This window comes from Girardinichthys multiradiatus, chromosome 12 (genome assembly GCF_021462225.1).
Source record: "Girardinichthys multiradiatus isolate DD_20200921_A chromosome 12, DD_fGirMul_XY1, whole genome shotgun sequence".
Lineage (NCBI taxonomy): Eukaryota > Metazoa > Chordata > Actinopteri > Cyprinodontiformes > Goodeidae > Girardinichthys > Girardinichthys multiradiatus.
In genome coordinates, this window is record NC_061805.1 from 48,760,153 (window position 1) to 48,784,353 (window position 24,201).

Here is a 24,201-nt window from a genome sequence, read left to right on the forward strand (position 1 = left end):
CTGCCTCCATTTAAACCAGTCTAGCAGCAACTTGTTTGGAAAGGACAGACAGCCAGCTGCAATTAAAATGCATCCAGCTTCTTTATATTTAATTTTTTTTGTATTGAAAATGAGAAAATGCAGAAAGTGAGGGTTTAAAGGAACAGTTTGTAAACCATTAATTGGGTTAACGATGACTATGTCTGGTACATATAAGAATCAGCATTCAGATTTGTTATCAGAGTGAAGATCAGAGAAGTACAGAGAATAAATACTAAGAAGGATCAGAACGACATCCCAGATGTCAAACAATTTCCTTAAACTCAGTGGAAAAAGAGCTTAAATACAGAGCACTTATAGTCTACAAGAAGCGTGTTAAGAATAGATTCAGTGATCTACTTTTCCTTCTCAGTATTTGTAGCATGTTCTTGCTGACTGCTGTCCAGTAAAATCAATTAGGGACATTCCCAGAGATAACGGAAGCAGCAGATTCCTTTTTCTTGCCCTTGTATGCACGGCTTACAGTCTTAACTTGGCATGGCAGCTGACACTTTGCCACAGTGGATGTGCTGAAAGGTGTATTAGAAGTGATAATGAAGAGCACACTTTCACTTGAGAATGAGGCAATTAAAGTGGGGGTGTAAACAGCCGAGGGAGCGCAGAGTGTGACTTCCCTCCGGAGGGAATCCACTAACATCCCTCACACCTGAGATGTCTGCGGAGGACTCTCGCTCTGATGAGGATTCCTGATGACAGTCTGCATTGGGAAGGTGTAAGACAGGCGTGCGATGCAGCAAGGGGAGGTACAGGAGACAAGACCAGCACCGATCAACTACCCCTCATTTCTATATGTTTTCCTTTCAAGCAGTCGCACTTTATTGTAATCTTTTGAATTGGTATTCATTAACAGTTCTTAAGACTTTCTAAAGGTCTGTCAATGATTTTTGACTCTATTTTAGCCCCATTTTTAGACTTTTCCTCTTTGTTGAACCACTTAAGTGAATCACATCTGTATAATCCTCTTTCAGCCAATAGGACAGCACTTAATCTTCTATAACATTTCACGGGTTGAGGAGATCTTTTACTGTTCCTCCTTTATCATCCAGAGTCCTGGCTCCTCTCTTATGTCCTATTCTCTTGAGCTCACCCACAGGTTTTCTTTTTTATTTAGGATTAGATGGTATTTAGCTCTGCAGACTAAAATGGAAGTAGATTCAATCTGTGTCCGGTGAGTCATGATTTGTGGATCTTTATCCTGCTAAAAGACAGGCAAAGTCCACCAGATATGTCTTTCAAACGCAATGGTACTTCAAATAGTTTATGATGTCATAACAGCCCACAGCATCACAGATTATCCACCTTTCTTAACTGCTGGTATATGTTTCACACCACACTCATGGGTGAAAAATAACATCAGCCTTGGTGTCATTCTGACAACGCACCTGATTCCAGGTAAAGATCTAGTGGCTTTAAGCAAAGTCCACACATTTCTGTTTGTGGTGGTAGGACAGAAAAGCCTTTTTCTTGGCATGCCTCCCAATCAACCAGCTGGAATGTAGAAAGTAGAACTTTTGTAGAGTGGCTTAGAGAAATGGCCTTCTGTGTCAAATGGTTGCAGATGCTTTCCGTCCAATCGGACTATTTTTCAAAGAGGAATTGGCAAACTATTTACTCTCTAGATGTGGAAAGCTGGTAGAGATGTAGTCTCAGCGAAAGGTTCTACAAAGTATAATTCACTGGGTTGAATGCAAGAACAAGTAACACTTTTCAAGTATTTTGCTGTAAAATAAAAAAATAAATGCTCTAATCATTTTCAAGAAAGATTTCCTAATAAATTTTAAGTTTGTAGTTATGTGACAAAATTTGAAAAAGGGTTACGCATTTTAATGATTTTGTGAGGCACTGTATTTGTCCTTGCATTTTTCTTAAATAAATATTGTTTTAAATAAATAGAGAATTTGGGCAGCATTTTTAGCAGCTTTTATTGACATGTTTTATTTCAGGCAGTGTTTGGGCACGCTGAAGGGGTCCTTTAATTCTGATGGCGTCTTAGTAAGAGAAGATGTTTAGAAGAATTTTAAAGACTCTTTTTTATGTTTAATTAAATGTTAATACATCTGTACAAATGCGTAGTTCGTATTTTAAGCCACAAAATGGTTCAAACTACAAATACACCAAGTTAAAAGGTAAGTTTGTGTTTAATGTATACGCTATAAACAAAGCAAAAATGCTAACTAGCTTGGTTAGCTCCAGTTAGCCGCTAGACGCCAAACCGTTTTGAAAGTTGTACCGATTTTAGATTAATTTGGTTAATATTGCTACGTTTTGCATTATTAGACTCAAATTGAATTTGCTCTCAGTTTAGTTATTCTTGAAGGAACACTCTGCTTATAAAGTTGTTTAAAACAAACATGTTTTATTGTTCTTACACTAATTGGTACGAAACACATTGGCTAGGTTTTACGTAATCCCTAGTACTCAGATGAGCAAGATATATTTAATATTCATAAACCTGATATTCTTTATCCATATGAGTGGATCTTTGCGAGTAAAACGTAATATATTAGTCATTATAAAATTAAAGTGAAGAGTCAACATTTTATCGTGTCCCCAGTGAACAGTTTACTCCAACTCAATCATTTACTTCAACTCCAAGGAAATTAATTTTATTTGTACAGAATTTAACTAAGACAATGTTCTCCAGTTTCCAGATTGCTTAGGGTCATCTGAAACATGGGGGATAGTGTGTAACTTGATTAATGGGAGAAAAAGGTTTAGATAGACCAAAAAATAAGCAGTAATACAGAGTTTATAGCTGCTAAATCCAATTGATTTGGCAGTCAGATAAATGTGAAAGAGCAGGAGATTTGTGATCAGTGCATACCCAGAGATTCTGTAGACTAGGTATGTGACATTTTACTATTTATATAGCACCGTTGACAGGTCAAAAACCACAAAGTGCTTGCATCACAGAAGACAAACGCATATAAGAAAACAGAAAGTATGTAGCATCATTCAGCATAAAAGTAGTTAAAAGCCAGTCTGAGTAAATGAGTCTTCAGTGGCTTCTTAAAAGTAGCCTCAGTCCTCGACGCAGACTGTCGCGGGTTTGAACCCTGGCCCGTTGACGCTTTCTGTGCCCCTTAACTGGACCATTTCCTGTCTGACTACTGTCTAAAGAAATACCTTGTGAAATAACAAAGGTCACTAGAGCCTAAAAATAACTTAAAAAATGTTCCGTAGGCCAATGTAAAGATATTAAAACTGCAGTAATGTACTCTCTTGTGTGTTGGTTAAAATTTTTGCAGCAACATTCTCAACTGACTAGATGGTCAAGATCTTCCTTATAAATGTATTGATAATTCACCTTCTTTCATTGTTTATAATGCAGTTTACTGACATAATTAAAGTACCCCATCATATCTTCATCATATATTGCATTTCTTTATTGTGTTTCATTGGTATAGGAAAATACGCAGCTTTAAGTACATAATGTTCCATTGTCACCTTTCTCCACATTTGAAACTTGGGCATACAACTATTTGACCTCCAGCTAAGCCCGGCTACCGTTCATTTTTACCCAAAATGGCCCAATAACATTAGGTAACCTCGTGCTACACTATGCAGACGTTTTGTTTGCACTGAGGAGCAAATCATCCCCATTTGCTGCACTGTTGAGCTGAAGACAACCTGACCTAGTTTCAGTTTAATAATTAATTATTGGACCCCTTGGGGCACTCGTCTACCAGTGATGTTGCAGTAAAAGTAACCCTGACACACTAGAATAGCTGTAGTCATTATGTTGGGATGTCATGATCAGTCTCCTTTTTTTTTTTTGGCCAATTTTGATTTCCAGTTTTTTATGACGCCAGACCTTAAGGACTGTAACACATACATAGTCATTTGTTAATTTTTAAAAATATATTGAGAGCAGAAGAAGCGGCCTACCAACGACACCGACCAATCAGGGCTTGGAATATAAAAGTTGCATTTCAAAAAGTCTGTTGTGATATTCAATTTGTGCACACCTGATACTGAGATGACAATATATCGTTCATCCCTAATTCCTTTATTCGTAATACTTGTTTAGGACCCTTGTAGTGTCAATAATAAAAGCTGTGTCAATGAACAGCTTCCAGTGACTGCTCAGGTTGATGAAATCTTATGTAAATCATGGTGTCATAAACATATTATCACATCTTGGCTCTTATCTGTTGCTTTTTAATGAGTCACTTAGTTAACCATCGAGCTTTTTATTTTTATGTTTTATTTGTGTGTGTTTTTATGTTCAGCTTCAAGTCAGGTTAAAACTGACTCGGCTGGCTCAGCCATGTCTCAGAAGCCACAGAAAAATGCCCAAACTGCACATTACATCGAGCTGGGAGGTTACCAGTACTGGCCTGTACTGGTGCCCAGAGGCATCAGGCTGTACACGTATGAACAGATCCCGGTGTTTCTGAGAGATAATCCATATATCACAGATGGATACAGAGCCTACCTGCCATCCAGGCTGTGCATTAAGAGGTGAGATGCAAAAATGTTTCCAATCTGCATTCCTCAAAGTTTGTCTGCGGGCCTTAATAAGGACAAAATATGCTTTAAACTGGAAAATTATACCTGGAAACCAACAGTGAAACTCTGCCTTTTTGTTTTCACTGAACTGATTTCTACGCAGCCTCTTCATCCTGTCCAATGAGACGGTGAATATCTGGAGCCATCTGTTAGGCTTCCTGCTCTTCTTCTGTGTCGGGGTGTACAACATGGCGTCGGTGCTCCCATCCATCGGTGCCTCCCGAGAGGATTACGTCATCTACTCCATCGGGTTGTTCTGCTTCCAGGTATGATGCTGAGTTATGATGTGGCTTACATCATAACAAGCTGACAGCATTGGTGAATATAATGTGAGCAAGACTTTCCCTCATTCCGTTTATTTCTAAACAACAATGGCAGATTTATTCAGTGTTGCGATTTTCTTGATGGCTAACGAACTTTCTTTGGAAATATGCTTAGTTGCTGTTAGCCATCCTCAGTATGTTGATATAGTTTCTGTACTAAGCTAAACAGCAGCTTACTATCCCGTTGTGTCTCCACCCTCACACACACAACACACCTCAATCAAACGTCCTTTCTGCTTTAGTTGTTGTGTGATAGGAGTTACAATAGGAGAACAAAAGTAATGTCAAAATAGTAAAAATTGAGGGTGTAGCGATTTAAATCTACAAATGAAGCCACTGAGTTGGTTTTGTTCTGTGTTGAGTCTCCAAATGAGCCGTGCTCATGGATTTTTGTGTATTTATTTTCAAATTTAAACAATAAACTTTTATGATCCATCAAAACAAATATTAACTTGTACGTCACTTGTAATTAGGACTGAATAAAACATTTACACGAAACTACTCACCCAGCTTCATGTAAGCATACAGGTATCTGGTAGTTCACTTGTGCCCCCCCCCCAATCAATTACCCGAGGTCTAATAAACTCTTAAAGGTAAATCTTGGGTTTGGGTTTGATCCGTCTTAGGTTCAAGTTAACTTTTTCCAACGAGTCCCAAACAAAAAGTGTTCATACTATTAATGAAAGGGAAGGAACTGCAGGAAGCAACAGAGGTGAATCCAAAGACATTCCAGACCTGAAAAACACAACATGAATTCAGTAACGATGAACCAAAAAAAATGTATTTAAGCAGAAAGTTTTTTATTTAATGCTAAATCGAATAAAGATGCTGTTTTTAGAGTGGAGAATCAGCAAGAGCACCTAGTCTGTGGTGAGAAAAGGCCAGTTTCAGCCACACATGCTAATTTCCACCTTGTTGTCATTCAGGTGAAACAGCTAGTAGAGATGCAGCGATCCGACTCTCTCTGGGGATACAGATGCTCCGTTTTCATTCAAGTCTGACAATCACATTCTGAAGCTGGCATTAAAATAAAAAATATATGTACTCCATGTTCCTTAACAGATGAAGTAGATTTAAATTTAGCAAATAAATGTAAGAATTTATACATCAGAGTGTATGTCCCTAACCTTCATCAGATTTTTCTTTTATTGTTTGACTTGTTGATCGGCCATCAGAGCTAAAACAAGGGAAAATGGACAATTTCGATCACTGGACAGTTGATTGGAGCATCGCTGCTAATAATCATGAAATGTGTCACATATTCTTAATTCAGCACCCGCAGAGCTGCTTCCACCGTAGTTCTGGTTCTGGATGTGTGGAGCTTACCTGAAGGAAGCAGCAGTGATTTTCCTCTCGATGTCTGCGTGGTTTCAGGCGAGACTGCAGATGTGCTTTGAAGAAGTCCAAAAAGTTCAATCTCAGCTTGACTTTTCCAGCTCTGTTATCACAATACGATGATTTGGGATGAGCCAAATATCAACCCGCTGTTGCTTTAATCTGAGTGATTATGGACCCCGGTGCAAAGTTCTGCTGGATGTTCTTAGCAAATTAAACCAAATCTGAGTCCTCCAATCTGCCAGAAACGATGTTAGTCTGGATAATGAAATGTCTTTGTGGCTCTAATTCCTGATGGAGTGTGTTGCTGTCCATTTCAATCCTCAGCTGTGCATGCTTTGCTCCGTGGGCTACCACCTGTTCTGCTGCCATCGCTCAGAGAAGACCAGCCGCCGCTGGATGGCGCTGGACTATGCCGGCATTTCTATCGGCATCCTGGGATGCTACGTTCCTGGAGTCTTTTACACTTTCTACTGTAATAATGTAAGTACATCCCCGATTCGTCACGAGATCTTGTTGCACTCCTAGTTCCTAATTTTTACAAGTAAGCAGAAACCGATATTATTATTTTTCACTTCTCATCTGTGGAGTTCAACTAAGAGGCTTCTCAGGTTAAAGCTTAACGTTTTCACTGAGTGAAAATGCATTGCTGCTGTCATTCAGGAGGTGCTGAGGTATTACCAAGCAATGATTGAGTAGAACTATGAATGTTCGAGAGAAAAAAACAATCCTCTAATATTTCAAATCTATAAAAAGCAAACGAGACTCACAGATGTTAGTATAACCTTATTTTATGTTGACCTTGTCAGATGATAAACCATATTGTCGTCGTCTTACTGTACGATACTGTAATTTATCCCACGGAGATATTTCAAGTCAGCGGAGGTCATTCAGGCATCTGGTCGCTTTTCCCACCTGGTCCTTTTGAAGGTTTTCTGGGCAGCTCCTACTAAGAGGAGACCCCAGATCCGACCCAGAACTCAAAGGAGCATCCAGGAATTCCCCAAAAATGACCAAGAAAGTGATGCTGAGGGATGTTTGATTTTTCCTCCTGAATCATTCCTTGTTCCAGTGGAAAATAATGGATGCAGAGAAGTCTGGTTATAAGAGAAAATATAAATAAAGAAAAACGGATTTAAAGCAGCCTGACTAAAAACCTCTTTGTTGTGATATGTTTGTGGAACTACCTTTTCTTGGTTTGTATTAAACATGAAATCAGTAGTTTATAGAAGCATCTGGTTTTAATGTGAAACGTATCAGATGCACATAATGAAGCAGGCCTGGTTGTGAGTGAGTGCTGCAGGCTGAGGAGCAGTAATTGAATAAAGCGAGCGTTTCAGTCTGGATCCGCTCATTGACTCATTGTTCCTGGTGAAGAAGCAACACAACACCTTCGCCGCTCTCATCCGTTTGGAAAACAGCCTCCGATGACACGAGCCGGTTTCAGCTCCTCATTCCAACCGCCCACCACTACGGTTTTATTTTTTTTTTATCCCTGAAACGTTTGGCTCCGCTCCGGGATGCTCGCTTTCCCCCGCATATTGGAAGCGCCGGGTTATTTTGCCCCCAGAACGCGGCTGAAATCTGCTCCAGACCAAACCAGATGGCTACGTTCACGGAGTGGTCCACCACTCCTGTTCCTCACCATATGACACTCCAAGTCCAGGAGCCTTCTCGGCAAAGGAGCCCCCCTTCCTTCCTTCCCTCCCACCTCCTCCTTCGTCCACGCCAAGACGGAGGCTTTGCTTCTGGGTGGCTCCACTCCAGTGGCAAGCCAAGTCCCTGAAGAAAAACAGATTTTTATATTTAGCCAGTCAAACTCTTGTCTCGTCCGAGTCTTTTGAGGGACGCAGATTTGGAGAAGATGGGAGTCTGTGAGGAGGAGGGCCTGAAAAAAATGTTGGCTGCGGCTGAGCCGGGGGCCTTGTTCCGGGTGCAAATTTATTCACTGTGAAATTCAGCAGGACTCGTCGAACGAGGACGTGTGACTGGACGGAGGCCTGCATCCACACACGCGGACAGAAGGGACCGAGACGAGACTGTCCAGACTTTCAGCAGCTACTTATAGAAGTTTAAATACCAAGCGCAGATCCGAGGACAGGTTCCCTGCATATCTGTGATAACGGCTGAAACAGTGGGAGAGCTTTCTTAACACATGCAAAGAAGAAACGCAGCCAAGATGAAGGACAAACAAGCTTTGTTTTCATTCTCCCATCTTCACTTCATTTGCTCCTATTTACTCCAAAATTAATTCTGAAAAATGTTTAAAAACAGGCTCCTAGAGATCTAATTCATTAATAAATATATAAAACATTTTATTATGAAAGACATGGTTCTGTTTAGAGGCGTAACAGACGGAGATCCTTGGTTTCCAGCCATAGCTGTGATGATCACAGCTACAGTTTCTAGTCACATTTCTACTAACTGTAATCTTTTATTGGGATCTTATAGGATAGACGCAGCACAAAGTGGGGATAATTGTGAAGTGGAAGGAAAAAGATCACTGATGGTTCCCCTGATGGAAATCCAGTGCAACCAGTTGCCTTCAGAGGTCACATAGTTCTCAAGCTTTAAACATCCCTCAAAGCTCTGTTCAATCCATCAGCGGCCAGGCATTTTTCAGAGAAGCATCCGATAGACCCATGTTAACTCTGGAGGAGCTGCAGAGAACAATAGATCAGGTAGGAGAATCTATCGAGAGGACAACCATAAATCTGACCTTTATGGACAAATATCAAACAATTTTGGCCTAACAAGACGTGTTCATGGAGGAAAACTAGCTCTAGAAACACTAGACCCATCACCTAGCGTGCTGCAGAGATGCTGTTCTTCAGCAGGAACAGGGGAGCTGGTCAGAGTTGATGGGCAGATGGATGGAGATAAATCCAGGACAGTCTTGGAAGAAAACCTGTTAGAAACTGCAGAAGACGGGAGACCGAGGCAGAGGTTCACCTTCCAGAAGGTCAACCACTCTAAACCTACAGAGCTGTACGTTTCACATCTTACTTCCACTTCAGGTTTATACACTACTTTGTGTTGGTCTGTCACCTAAAATCCCATAAATACATACATAAAAGTTCCATTCAAGGTATAAAAAAAACAAGCCTTTAATTGTTTGTGTCGGTTTTGGAGAAAGCCTTAGGTCAAGATGATGGGTCTAACTCATGACTGTCCTCTTGGTTCCAGTACTGGCGGCAGGTGTACCTGGTGACGGTTCTGGCCATGATCCTGGCCGTGTTCTTCGCTCAGATCCATCCTCTCTACCTCAGCAAGCAGTGGAAGCAGCTGCGCTCGCTCATCTTCTGCTCCGTGGCCGGATACGGCCTCATCCCGACCGTCCACTGGATCTGGATCACTGGAGGCTTCTCCTCCGAGCTCGTCCAGGTGGAGCGCTTTGGTTTCAGTGTCTCTTTCTGCTCGGACTTGTTTATTTTTGACACATTTTAAAGAATTATTTCTACTCTTCAGGCTTTTGTTCCACGAATCCTTGGGATGTACTTCATTGCAGTTCTGGCTCTTATTTTCCATGTTTCTAAGGTTCCTGAGCGCTACTTCCCAGGTGAGACCACGTGGATTTCCTCTGTGACTCCGTTTGTCTTTAATTTGCAGTTAAATGACTGTTTTCCTCCGATGCCGCCTCAGGTCAGCTGAACTACCTGGGTTCCAGCCACCAGGTGTGGCACCTACTGCTGGTGCTGATGTTCTACTGGTGGCACCAGTCGTCTGGCTTCATCATGGCGTACAGACACAGTCAGCCCTGTCCCGACGCTCCACAACACACTTAGTTCTGAACAGCAGGACCCGACTCTGAATGTAAGATGTCAGAACCTCTGGCTGTATGTTTCCTAAATGTTGGAGAGCAGCGATTCAGGACCGATGGAAGAAAGAAACAAACATCTTTAGAAATGTGTCTTAACTGGAGCTGAAGGTAGTTAGGTTTTGGTGTCACAGCAGGAAAAGGACATTTAGATATGGAAATTGGTTATTTAAAAAAAATAACATCTTATAAATGATTTTATTCATCCATCTAACTAATAATCCATGCATCTATTCAACCATTCATTTGTTTATTCATCTAACTATTTATCCATTCTTCTATTTATTCTAGGGCTGAAACAGTTAATCAGATTAATGGATTATTGAAATAATCATCAACTAATTTAGTGATCAAATAATCGTTAACTGGAGCATACGAACTCTCAAACATTTAAGATGTAATTATGCTCTATCCAGAACTCCTCTGGTGGCCTAGCGTTAGCTCCACCTGGTTTAAATTCAGTTAACAATTTACTATTAACTGCCTCTTGCTACTGGTTATTAATCAGTTAATTAATTTGATCGTCTATCATCCATCCTGACATCATTCATCCTTTTTCCCTGATTGTTGTTCCTGACTTCCCTACAGTTGTGTTTTTTGTAGGTTCCATATTTAAAGTCTGACCTCTGTAGAAATATCGGCATCAAATATAACATGAACTTATGAATTTCTACTTTAAAAATGGCCGACAAAGGAGCGAGAACCATGTTTGGAGAAATGTGGCTTGTTGACGTAGAGAATGTGTAGCAACCTTGTTTTTACCAAGCCAACCCAAACGCATTTTAGAAATGTTATTTCCTTAATTTATTCTTTTTCTCTAATTAAATATCTGAAGTTCCTTAAACGAGTTGGTCCAATCAGATCCCTTTACTCGGATTCCCTCAAAGGTTCAGGTCCACCTCGGAAAATAAAAATTCCCAGAATGTCTTCTTCTGCCTCCTCGGGTGTTGCGTTCATACTGGAAACCACAGCTTTACGGATGCTCCTGGAGATGTTCCATGGACAAACGAAGAAACCTGAAAATCTTCGACCAGAAGACCCTGCTGTCTCATTTATTACCTTATTTACACGACATCTGAAGTTTACCTGTTTATGTCTTAAATGCTCCAAATTTAAGTTCATCTTAATATGTAGGAACCATCTGTTCCTCCCTCTGAATCTCCATTAACTGTGATCCTAAAATGAACTGCAGTTATTATCTAGTCTGATTAAAACTGATCGCATTTAAAACCGCAACATGTCTAAACTCTCGGGTTTCAGAGTTCTTCGTGGTTTTTAGCCACATTTTTAAATATGGCAGATAATTTTACAGCGGTCAGTCTTTTAAGAAGGCACAGCAGCAGAACACAGAAATAATTGTTTATTTTTTTCACCAATCTTAGATTGATCCAATGGACTCAGAGACCACCAGAGGGGCTGCAGACCGGAACCAGTTCAGGATGCGAGGTGACACGTCTCAGTTATGATAAGACTGGTGTAAAACCAGTTCCTGGTCGGGGACAGAGCCTGGAAACAATGAAGCTTCTTTTCTCAGTTCTCTGTATTTTCTTCACTGATCAGATGAAGGGAAATTTAAACATCTTGTCTGCATGTTTTTGATTTTAAGGATAATTTGAATCTGTTTTTTTAATGCAGCATAAATAATGTTAAAGGATGTTAAAAGTGTTGAGAAGCAGAACTTTTGTTTCACGTTATTAACCAGATTTTTATGGTTTTATTTGGGATGGTGTTGATGTTCCTAAATTAATATTAGCTTCAGAGCTTCGTGTGTTTGAGGTGAACATCCTCCTTCCCTTTGTCTTTGTTTTACTACTGTTTTTAAAGGAAATGACAAGCAGCTCTGCCTCTAGAGGTCACTACTGAGACTCTGACCCAACTGAAACGCCTCAGCAGCCTAACTGGCAGTATTTGCTACATTCAGACACATCTGTATTGATTTTATTGATCCTGTATTTGGTCCATGTTTGATGATCGTTCTGGGAGCTTCTTCTTCCTCTGAGCAGAAAAGAATCAGTGTTTTCAGCTGTAATGATCTAAAGTAGGATGTTCTAGCTCCTGTAGGGTGATGTGCAATGTTCTAGTGTTTAAAGCACTTCATTCCATAATGCAGCGCCTACATGTTAACCAGTTACTGTGACTGCAGAGGCTGGGTGGTAGCTGAAATGTTTTCATTACAGTCTAATGGTCTCGTTGCCACCTTGACCTTCCTTCTACTTTCCTCTGACGTCTTCAGCTTCAACAACCAGCTTTTATGTAGCAGAAAGCACTTTTCTTTGTCTTAAAACAAGCCATTCGACCTCCATAGAGGCTTCCTTTCTTTTTAGGTTTTCCAAATCTAAGTTTCCCTCCAAACAGGAACGTTATTCAGTCAAATTCATACGACGATCTGTGTAACAATGTATGAACGTTGGCAAAGTTAACTCCGACTGCACTGTTCAATGGTTGGAATGTATGAACCTGACTGTTGTGAAGAGCCTTGAGACGACATGTGTTGTGAATTGGCGCTATATAAATAATACCGAATTGAATTGCGATTGGGCGAATGTGGCTCTAGTGTAAAGCGCTGTGGTGTGTCCGCAGGTGCTGCAAGGTGTCATCATAGCACACTTTGAAATAATCAATTTAAGCTGTAAATAAGTGGGAAATTAGAAGATGGTTACACAAATATTGAACATTTCTGCTGCTAAGCGACTAAAGAGGGAAAAAGTCACAACACTATTTAATGTTAGCTGCTGAATTCAACTGTTCACCCAGCAGCTCCTCAGGTAGAGATGAGATCTGGGATTGTAACGTCGTTTTAGCTTTAATGCAGATGAGCAGCAGCTCCTCTGCAGCCTCAGAACTTCAGTGTTTGTCTCTAAAGTCACAGTTGGGCCTGAATGCATGTTAGTCTGTCATCATTTAACAGCAATGGAGTTAAATGACAGCAGGCTCATTTTGGAATGAATGTTTTCTGTTGTTTTAAGGAAGCAAAAAACAAGTTTTTAAATTATTATCGGTCTTAAAACTGTCTGTAAATGTATCTGTAAAAATCTTTTCTATCTACTGTTTGTAAATGATTCGTTTTAATGCCGAATTTCTGTTCTTTTGACACTGATGGAAACAATGTTTGGTTATTAAAACAAAACTTTTGTAGCTAAATTAGTTTTTAATACAGTGAGTCTCACAGGTTCAGAGCCAACAAACCCACCAAGAAAACTGAATATAGTCAGAATTCATCGAAATGCTCCAGAGGTACCAAATGTTGGTTCTTTGGTTGCATTTGAACAGAAATCCTCTACAAGTGACTGGATGCAGCTTTGTGTGTTTTTATTTTTTTTTTTACTTCTAACAGAACTTTGAGTTCATAAAAAAAGAAAATAACCAATAATTGTGCAGATTTCCTGCTACAAACAAGACCAGATAAGAGCTTAAAAATTAATGGCATCAAATTAAAAGTTCCAAGGTACAATAAAAAAAATTCCCTTCTAGTGAAATATAGAGCACCCGTTCCACATTTGGCTGCAGGGAAAATATGCATAGATAAAACCTAATAAGGACGAGACAAAGTGGTTAAAAGCTGCTCCCAAACGATGCGGCAGAACCGTTTCTTTCTGAGGTACTGTGAAGCAGGGCGGGCCCAGCTCAGGTAAGGCTTTCTGGTGCTAAAAACGTTTAGAAGGCAGACTATAAAAGAGCTTTTTGCAGCCCAGTATTAACTTTATAATCACAGTACAAGTTCTGACCCGGTTCTCTCGGTTTAAAAGTGTTAAGATGCAGCATGAAAGGCAGATATTTCATGATATATATATATATATATCATGAGAAATGATCCCAAACCAAAGGAGCCCAGGGTTAACTGCTACTGGCAGAGCTGGAAGACACATTAGTTACTGCTTGGAGGGAAAGGGCGCTGCTCCAAAAGGGTCGAGGTCCAGCGGCTGCGAAGGCGTCACTGGCTGCTGCGGTCCACTATGAATCACCAGTTCTGTAAAGGGCACCGCTCCGAAATCATCCATGATCATGCTCTCACCGCCGCTCCACGACTTCCCGTTAGCGGCGCTCATGTCGCTCCTACCGTCACTGAGGGCGGGGTACTGGCCGAGGCGGCTGCCGTCTTGAGGGTGGAACGGTTTGGCCCCAAACGGGTCTAAAAGAGCATCGTCCACCGGCAGAGGTGCTGCCTTGTCTTTCCCTTCAGCCATGCTGATGTCCACGCTGATGTTCTCCTTGGAGTCGGAGGTGCTCAGGAACTCGTTGCTGCTTTGAGAATCTCTGCGGCCCACCTTCTTGTGCCTGCGGACCCTCTCTGGAGTGCGATAGGTCGGCTTGTTGCTCTTGCGTCCTCCGGTTGGGGTACCATGGTGCCGCTTGCCGTTGTTGCCTCCCACCGTCGGCTCCTGCTTCGTTTTTCTCTGGCGGGATGACAACTTCTGCAGGCTGCGTTGCTTCTGCCTCTGGTGCAGACTTCCCGGCTCCTCGAATGGCGACTGGAAGATGTCTTCTGCACTTCTGGAGGTGGTGGGAGGAGGCTCGGTGTGGCCCGGATGGAAAGGCGAGAAGCCGAAGACGTCAGTGTCTTCGGGAGATATGGGTGGTGTCTGGGCCATTGGGACGTCACTGCCGCTCCTTCCAGACTTTGACACATTCCGGCTGAAAGGGGCTTTTGTAAAAACATCAAACTCATCTGCAGCCAGCCCTTCTTGGCTAACCTGCCTGAAAGGCGCTTTGGTGAAGATATCAGTGCTCTCCAAGTGCCCCACAGGCGAAGCTCCTCCAACAAAAGGGACGGCGCCAAACACGTCCACACCTTCTGTGGCTCTCGCTCCGCTTGGCGACACTGGAGGGTTGATGAGACTTGTCCTAGGACTCCTGGAAGTATCTGGATTGGCTACTTTAGTGGCTCCGGGTTTCTTTGTGCGACTTTTGACCTTGCTGGCATCACAGTCTGAATCTGAGCTGTGTTTGTCCTCATCTTCCTCTTCATCAGAGTCCATCAGCAGAGGCCTCTGTCCCAGATTCTCCGGCTCAGTGTCTTCACCGTGCTCGCTGTTCAAGGCCTCCTCTTCCTCCTGCTCTTCATCCTCGCTGCTTTTTGGAGAAGGCGGGTCGGACTCAAAGTCACTGTCAGACTCATCGCCGAGTTTGCAGCTGCTCTTCTTTCCTGGTTTGGGCTCCTTGATCGGCTGTGGATCCTGGATGAGAGTTGGGATGTTGGCAGGAACCTCCTCCACAGGCTGCTCACTCGTCATCACGCCGGTTCCTGCAGAAAAGACAGAAATTCAACATAAAAAAAAAAGCTTATGCCTCACTTTCTCCCAGACCCTTCAGATGTTTGAACGTTGTAAATTTTATTTCAGTATCTTAATAAAAAAAAGGGCTTAGGCTCTGCTGAGGTGTAAAGGAAGCTCAGGTTGCTTTAACAGCGACCTTCAGCTTGTCTGGTGGGTCTCAATTTCTTCTTGACATCTAAAGTCATACCAGCTTGCTGGTTGATACAGCAGTACCAAGGCCATCAAAGCAGGTATTGGTACCTTTCGCAGTTGTGGGCCGGTACCAAGTCCTGGTGGAAAATAATTTAGACTCTCAATAAAGCTTGTCAAGCAGAACAAAGCGTGAAGTGCTCTAAAATGTCCTGGTAGATGGCTCCCTTGACTGTGGACTTCAGAAAACCGAATGGATCAAAACCAACAGATGACATGGCACCCCAAACCAAGCAACGTGGATTCTGTGCCTCTCCACTCTTCCTGGCTGTGGGACCTTGATCTCCAAATGTAACGCAAACTTTACTTCTGATCTGATCTGAAAAGACGATTTTGGACCACTGAGCAATAATCCGGTTCTTTTTCCCTCCTTAGCCCAGGTAAGATGTTTTTGTGTGCAGTTATTCTTGTTGCTTGTGCACACTTTTTCCTTCCACTAAACATTCCCCATGACGGCATAGACCATATCATAACCTTTTTATTTAAAATTGTTTTGGATTATATTAACTTTCAAGCCATTGTTTATTGAAACTAACAGAAATAAACACCCATCCAACTCCAATCTTGGAGAGCTACTATCCTGCAACTTTTAGATGCATCTCTTTTCCAACACACTTGAATCAATGAATGGCTCATTGGCAGGCCTCTGCAGAGCCGAATGACGTGCTGAGGAGAGAATTCAGCCATGGGATTCAGGTGTGTTGAAAGACACTCCAGGACTGGGTTTGGGCACCCGTGTCCTAAATAAATCACAGTTTGACGCATTTATGTAAATAAATTGCATTAACCTTCGAGGTGAATAAACGTTTGTCAACATGTTTTTTCCTTATGATACCGACGGGAACCCATGAAAATGCAGCTTTACGGAATCTGGGATAACTTGACTTTTAAATGATTACCCGACAGTTTGTCTCACTGAAGCAGCAGAGGAGCAATATGGTGGAAAAGCTGCTGTGGCTCCGACCACTCAGTGAGATGAATGGGCTTAAAGGCCCCAGAAATAAGATGCTGAGCCTTTTCCAAGATCCACAAAATTACTTTTCAGAGCAAATATCCCAGAAAAGATTAAGCTTCTTGTGAGAAAACCTGAAGCCCTGAAAACCCTCCTTTTAATTCCTGCATCCGATGGAACAAAACCAGAACGTTTGTGTGATTTATGTAAAAGATATTTCCATAATGGCATCTAAAAAAAATAGCCTAATTAGTGAGTGGACAGCCTCCAACTTTACTGAAAGTAAACCGTGTCAGAATGAAGAAGCGAAATTATTGTTCCTTATTAGAGGAAGCTCTGAATCAGAGGACCCCCTCCTGTGAAGATGAAACATGGAAACCTCTCCTCATCCTGATCCAAACTGGCAGGACGAGACCGCAGGTCCGCCAAAAGCAGGAAACAAGGCGGCACCGTGAACCAAGAGGTCCAGAATATGAGGATATTAGGAATAGCCGTGCATCTGTTCAGCTCACGGCACCGGTCACAGATTAGAACTTTAATCATGTTCACCTCAGCGAGGCAGCAAATGGAAACATCTTTAATCGTACAGAGATGTGAGGATTGTTCCTCTGGCCTGGAAATAAGCTGCAGGATTACGAGCTGCGTCGCATCTTTCAGAAGAAACAAACAAGCGATTGTTCTCCTGTGGAGGAGAAAATCTGGTGCGACAAACAGTTTCCCATAAATCTCTCCTCTCTAATTGAACCGGGAGTGGAGAACAGAGAGACCGAACCTAAACACTGTTCCTGCTTGTATTTTCCAAAACTGTCCTGTTACAGTAAAATATTCCTGCTAAATGGATCAAACGGGAGATTTCTACACCTTTAAATTGTTTCATGATTACTTGTTTTTATTAACCGCAAAATGTTTTACTCTAAAAACACTCATTTACAAGTTTCTATTGTTACAGAGTTTCTACACAGTCTGGAAAACTATCTGAAAAAAATTGTATGGAACAATGGGAATTGCCTCTGAAATGGAAAATCTAAATTTCTTTAAAATAAAATTTTAAAAAGGGGGGGGTTTATATATAAATGATGATTTAATGTCTAATTTGGTTTTAAAACTGCAAATCCAGCCTCACTCAACCTTTGTCGTCTTGACCTTCTTGCATTCAGGCTTTAAACCGGACCTGTAGTGGTTCTAAAACTGGGCCTGGTCTGGATCCAAAACGAAGTGCTGATAAAGTAATTATTTAGAAATGTAAGTGATCAAAATAAAAAACAAAATGATCAGAAATCACAAACTGTGCTTTAAATAATCTGTAATAATTCTCACAAACATGAGGGTGAGGAGGCCAAAAGCAATGAAACGGTCATTCTTTACTATTTTTAAATCATACTAAATAAATAAAACTAAAGTACCACCAGTGGAGTTCTGAAGGCTTTGCAGTAAACACAGAGGAGGCTCCACACCTCCAGAACCGCAGCTGCTACTGTCACTAAAACTGTGACCGCGGAGGTCAGCGAACGCACCGCGGAGGTCAGCGAACGCACCGCTAAGGTGTGCGATTCATCATCTTGCATCAACAACAGATCAGCCTTACAGGTGCTGGTCACAAGCTGCCATTTCATAACTTTGGAGTTTTTATTTGATTTGGACCCAACTTTTCCAGGTAAGAAACAGAACATGGATCCATTCATACCCATTTTGAACAACTGACAATGCAAAAGTAATTTTCTATACTCCACTTGAGTCTAATGTCCCAATTATGTGCTGCTAATAAATATCTACCAGCAGAGGATGGCATAGAGTTACTTTGGCTTGATCAGGGCTCAGAATCCTTTGGGTTAACGGAACCAAAAAATCTTTGGTGCGAGATTTTTGGAAAAATAATATACAATTAAACTGAGCTTGAGATTTTAAGCTTGTTTTTCTGTAATATTTCTGAAAATAACCACAAAAAAAAACCCATACACAGCAGTTTAATTAAAGGATAAGACGATAAGACAAAACTGGGGCGCAAAATAGCAAATGGACCAATTGAATAAAGCCTGGTGTAAAAAAGAAAAAAGTAATTTGTTTGAGAACGTTTGCAGTCTGTTTTAATTTAATTCTCAGATTCACTTTACCAGGTGAGGAGGAGAGTGAAGGATTAAACCTCCAACGCTGAACGACTGCATGAAGATGTTTAAAGCATGAAAAAAAGCTGGATCACCACCTTCAGGCCCGGTTCTTAACACACGGTTCACTGAATCAGATCGGTGGACGGGTACTGTTCTGGTCTGTCATGGTGAACATGGATATGAAGAGATCTACTGTGTCTCTGAGGTGCTGAAAGTTGTGGGTCGATGTCTGGAAGAATGAGGCTGAAGTGCACGGTGGAAGGATGGAAAACTCAAGAGTAGTCGCTGCTTCTTTGCACTGAAAGGACCAAGGATGCCTTCTGGACTCGTCTCTCTGAGGGGGGAGCTCAGGGTTTGGACCAGAACTTGCAGGGTTTCTTTAGGGTCTAAAAAAAATAATCTGCTTTAGAAAAATGTCCAAATTTATAAATTACATTTAGCTGCATCTAAATTTATAACTTTATTCATTGCCTCTTCTATGTGGGGGTGTTTATTCGTTACAGGAGCTTTCGGACCTGCTACCATCAAATGGTACCGCCTCATCAAAACAGAACCAGCAGACTGCTTCACAGCTTTCTGCCAGGAACGGGTAAAAGCTGAGCCACTGCTAAGGTTATGGACTCTGTGTTAACACACTGATCTCATGTTAGAGGTTGATTTGAAATAACTAATAATTTTTCATAATTCAAGTAGGTCATAAATTTATATCCTGTTTAAATCTGAAACCTGCAGCTGTTTCTCTCTGTGGAAAGGGAAACCTTTCACTCACCTCATGCTGTAGTTTCTAATAAATAATGCCATCTTCCAAGAAAATACCTGGAAATAAAAGCCAAGCGGTTCATCTCACAAACTAAAATAAAACAAACGGACCAAATGACAGATTAGTTTAAATCCAGTCGATCTTTCTTTGGCGCTTGGGTCATCATTAGGTTTATAAAGAATCTCTCCTCTTATCTTCAGCTCATTTTACCTCGTCAGTATTTTGTGCTTCAACAGGTTTGATCAGTTTTTATCCAACCTTTCCCCCCCAAAAAAAAAAAAAAACCCAGAAAGCAGCAAATGTGTTGCTCTAATAAACAATAAAATGATTTTCTATCATCTCAGAAAGAAACGTAGCTTTTATCTCCAATAACTAAGATCTACCAGCAAGAGGCTGCTCACTTATTTTAAGTTATCCGTCATGTTTTGGGCCGGGTCAAACAGGCATCAGAACTGTAAACAGAACTATGAAAATATGGTGTAATATAAAATGTTCAAAAATACACCCTACAATTAAAATAAAATATACGCAGCATTTAAGCGATTATAAAGTCCTGTAATTCATCCTGTGACCAACCCAAAGAGGGGATATAAACTGGCACAGGAGCCCCTCATTGGAATAAAACTTTACATCTATTACAACTAAATAAACTGATCAAATATGGTCGACGGCCCAAATCTAACCCAATGTTTCAGGCCCCGACCTCGACGACCTACCTTCTCTAAAAGCTGTTTAACACACTTCCTGTTCCCGTTTTTAACTTGGTTCCTCAGTTCAACCTGCAGGGACTGGATGAGTTTTCAAATTTTAACAACTCAATTTACTACTTTTTTTCTATGTATTTTTAGTCACATTGTGGATATTTGAGTACAAAACATTTACCTCACGTTATGAAACAAAACAGGTCTAAGGGGTTATATTACCGGTTTGGTGACATCTGGGATCGGTTCAAATCTATAATACTGAGAAAAATTAGGACATAATGATCTGAGATTAAATCAAGCACAGCGATCGCTTGGTTTATATAAGAAAAGGGATTTTCTGTATGTTGCTTTTGAACCATCCCAGCTCAAGAACCTCGGGTCCAGGTTAAAACCCAGAGGTAAAACCATAGAGGCGCTAAAACGAAGAAATGACCCGTTGTACCTCAAAAAGTCTAAATGATTGGTAGGTTGGGCAATAATAAAAAAAAAAAAAACATCTAAATACAAATAAATATAAAAAAAACCTTTTAGTTTGTCTGAAATTTAGATTTTTTTCTGTGGAAACTTTCCATACTCATGTTTCATTTTCTTATCCAGACTTGGAAGATGACTCAACTACATTTCACAGTTTTCAGGACGGCGTTGGAAACCCGAACCGGTTTCTGTCGGGACTCGGAGCGAAAGACGAGAGCTCAGAGTGAGACAGCCACATCAGGAACATCTTGCTCTTGGTGGAGACACTTAAAGAAACAACCAAAAGTGAAATTTGATTTGAAATGTTCGTTTTTATTTGTCAGGAACATTCTATAGAAATACATTCACACTCACAGAATGTTACAGGGCAAAAAAAAAACAAGGTATGTATGTAAGTAAGACATGTTAGTGATGTGGAGCTGCTCAGGTCAAGTAAAAACTGAAAACAAGCTTTCATAGTTTTAGTCATCAGATATCAGGTTTCCAACTCCTCAGCAGGGGGGAAAAGGTGACAGACAAACTGAGATCAACAACAAATACAGAAATGTAAACATATAACATTATATTCAGAGATCCAACTGGGACAATAATCTGGTTCTGCAGTAAAGTGCAGTTCATGGCCCTCCTTGTCCCTTTTGTTTGGCTCTATCCACCAAAAACATGAACAAGATGTTTCTGAGTATGGCTGTCTCACTACATGAGGAACGAAAAAGAGCAAAAACAAACTGAACTGAGGGGAACTGAAGCCGTTTGGTGAGCGGGAACATCAACTTACCTTCGGCTAAACACATAAACGGACAGCTGCGATGGAGGAGGCCGCTGAGCTGCGGCGCACAGAAACACACACACACACACACAGAAACTGAACTGAAACGGAAAGGATTCGTCTCCATGCAGCCAGACGACGTGCCGTCAGACACAAAATAACTGATGACGGGCTGAAAACTCCTCTGGACATGTCTAAGCTTCGTCAATGAAAATGGTCGTATTTATCAAAAATGAAAGAAGAAACTATGAGCTGAGACTTGTTGGGGAAATAAAAGGATTCATCAGACCTCAGGGACTCGTTTGAGGAGTAAAATCTGCTGCACATCACCTCAGCCCGTCCATCGAGAGAGGCGGCATGAAGCAGATGTTACCAGAACAACGAAACCTTTATGACGTCATCATGGCGTACTGGAAAAACCTGGAAATATAGACGTTTAAATCGAAAGAGTCCAACCTAAATAAGGTCTCGTTATATGGAGATTACGAGCCTTTAAGCTCTGTGACGGAAAACAGATCGATCTCAAGCTCAATTGTCTGTGATCATTTTCAAATCTCACTATTTCGAGATAGAAACGTCTAACATTTGTTCTGTCATGGTAACTATTCCATGATATAAAGAGTTGATGTGGTTTTACGCTTGTTTTTGTCAAAATTAAAGCTTCAGTACGGAAGAGTTTCAGCTCATTTTGGGTAGATAATTTCCATCGTCTCTTTATGCGGAGATGTCGACATCTGAAGCCAGATTTTTCTTTAAGTACCAAGATGTTCAGCTTGTTTCGTTTTAATAACAGTTTAATTATCTCATCACCAAACGTATGTGATGCTGGCTGCTGGTTCAAGCTGGAAACATCCATCAAAGACCAGTGAGTTACTGGTATAGACCAAACTGGGTTGAAACACTGATTGCAGATGGCATTCAGCCTTAAAGATGAGAAGCTTGAAAATGAACTCTTCAGAAAATGACATAAAAGGAATCAAAACAGGTACAGCTATTATAACCTGGACTGGCTCAAAATGACACCATAGAGATGTGATTCTATTTTTTCATCACTAAAACTTTGGAAAATGCTAAAAGCTCATTTCCTGCTTTTTTGGGGGTGTCTAGGAAGTCTGGGTGTGTCGAATCATTTAGTGCAAAATAAACAGACTGATTTGGTTGAAGCAGCTCTGCTCTAAGGAAATTAGACTCAATTAGAACATGAAAAGCAAATAAAATCTCCCAAACTGAAAGATTCAGACCCCAAATATGCGATGCGTAAAAACAAAATCAAACAAAAAACACAATGAAGAAGGATTCAAGAACCAACAGACAAAAGCTGAAAGGCTGATCAACGTTTCGGAGCAAAACTTCTTCCATAGCAGCCTGCAGGAATGAAAGCGAAATAAAATCTGTTCGGGCTTTTTGTTTGGTTTGGCTCCTTTGACCCAGACTTGACTGAAACAGAAACTTCCCAAAGAAACGACAACAAAATATTCTCACTTACATTCAAGTGCTTACACGGTTATATTGCATTGCTGTCTTGCCTTTCTACTCTAACTGTAGCCGCTGAGCTTCTTCAGGACGATCTGCCGTCCTTCAACGTGGAGAAAATATTGTTTGGCATCGTAACAAACAGCTTTTCCATTGAGCCCAATAAACCAGCAACGTTTCACATTAAGACGCAGGAAGGAAACCGAGGCACAGAAGCTTATTGCTGCCGTTGATTATTTGACACTTTGCGAGAACGTTGCCTGGTCGGTGAAGACGAATGAGCGGACCGCAACATCGGCAACAATTGGCTCCAGTTCTGATGTATGTGATGAGCGGTCGCTGAGAGTCAGCGTAAACGAGTGGAGTCCTCCGTACCGAGGCTGAGAGAGACGGGCTCCGTACCACCAACAGAACTGTGGTCTACAGGTACATCTCGAGGTAGAATATCATCAAAAGCTCCGTTTATTTTATTCAATAAGTGGAAAATGATTTATTACACAGTGATATATTCTAATCATTTATTTTTCCCAAGTTTGAACAGGAAAAGGATTTTCAATACAGAAATATTATGTCCATGCTCTGGTCCACATGTTGTCCAGCAGACACGAGGAGCCGACTGCTCATAGACTGCTGAATCTAAGAAAACTGATGGAAAGTGGGTGGAAGGAAAAACTGTGGTAGAAACAGGTGCACAAGCAAACAAGTAATCGTAAGCGCTGCAGAAATGTGAAGAGCAGACCTGTTCCAGGGTCAGGACTGAGGCTGGAGTCTGAGCATCAAGAGCCCGCTAACCAGCTTTAAAGAATCGTTTTACGAGAGACACCAGACCAACCTGGGCTTCCTGAACATCTCAGCAGAGCCACGGGCTAATCGCCTCTATGCCAAGCTGCATTGATGCAGTAATTCATCCCAGACCAGAAGTATTGAATGCAAATACGGTAGAGTACATGGACGTACATTTCTGTTTTAAGACCATTTCGTTTATCTGACTTATTATTCTAATTTACTGAAAAACTAAATCTTTGGGTTTCATCATTAAAATGACAAGAAATAACACTTTGTGTGATGAATTTATAAGAGTTTCATTTTTTGAATTGAATTACTGAAATCAGCTCGCTTTATAATAATATCGTGATTTATCAGGATGTACCTGCAGTCACTGCCTGAAGAATCACCAAACTGGGAAACTGTTTCCTCTTTTCTGGAACGATTATAGAGTTTTGACACGCTTTAGAAACCTGTTCATAAACTGCTAAATACTGAACCCGCCTGTGGCACGGTGCGGCTCAAGTCGACCCGGGTTCTCTGTAGATGGTACTGGATTATACAGTCTCTTTGCAGGTATTACTGAGGTCAATATGCACGCATTGAGGAGCGTGTTTGTCATTCCAGGGAATGATCTGCAACGCACAGATCTTATGCTTGCCTTAAACCTCTGATCTTGTAACAGACGGAGAGAAAAATGAGCTCCCAGACGAT

The 24,201-nt window shown here is 41.1% G+C and overlaps 2 protein-coding genes across 4 annotated transcripts in view; one reads left to right on the forward strand and one right to left on the reverse strand.

The window, feature by feature from the left end:
• Positions 1 to 2,007: 2,007 nt before the first annotated feature.
• On the forward strand, positions 2,008 to 13,161 carry paqr3a (progestin and adipoQ receptor family member IIIa). Its single transcript, XM_047382219.1, has 8 exons — positions 2,008 to 2,165; positions 4,272 to 4,503; positions 4,655 to 4,817; positions 6,537 to 6,692; positions 9,396 to 9,593; positions 9,678 to 9,768; positions 9,852 to 10,022; positions 11,409 to 13,161. The coding sequence occupies exons 1-7, from the start codon at positions 2,105 to 2,107 to the stop codon at positions 9,992 to 9,994; spliced, it is 1,044 nt and encodes a 347-aa protein (XP_047238175.1). The 5' UTR covers positions 2,008 to 2,104; the 3' UTR covers positions 9,995 to 10,022; positions 11,409 to 13,161.
• A 157-nt stretch (positions 13,162 to 13,318) lies between these two features.
• The window catches only part of bmp2k (BMP2 inducible kinase), a 51,457-nt gene continuing 40,574 nt past the window's right edge, over positions 13,319 to 24,201 (reverse strand). For all 3 annotated transcript variants that reach the window (XM_047382217.1, XM_047382216.1, XM_047382218.1), the window contains one exon: positions 13,319 to 15,268. In XM_047382217.1, coding sequence (XP_047238173.1) covers positions 13,896 to 15,268 — 1,373 coding nt within the window. In that variant the 3' untranslated portion in view covers positions 13,319 to 13,895. The remainder of the gene's footprint in view (positions 15,269 to 24,201) is intronic.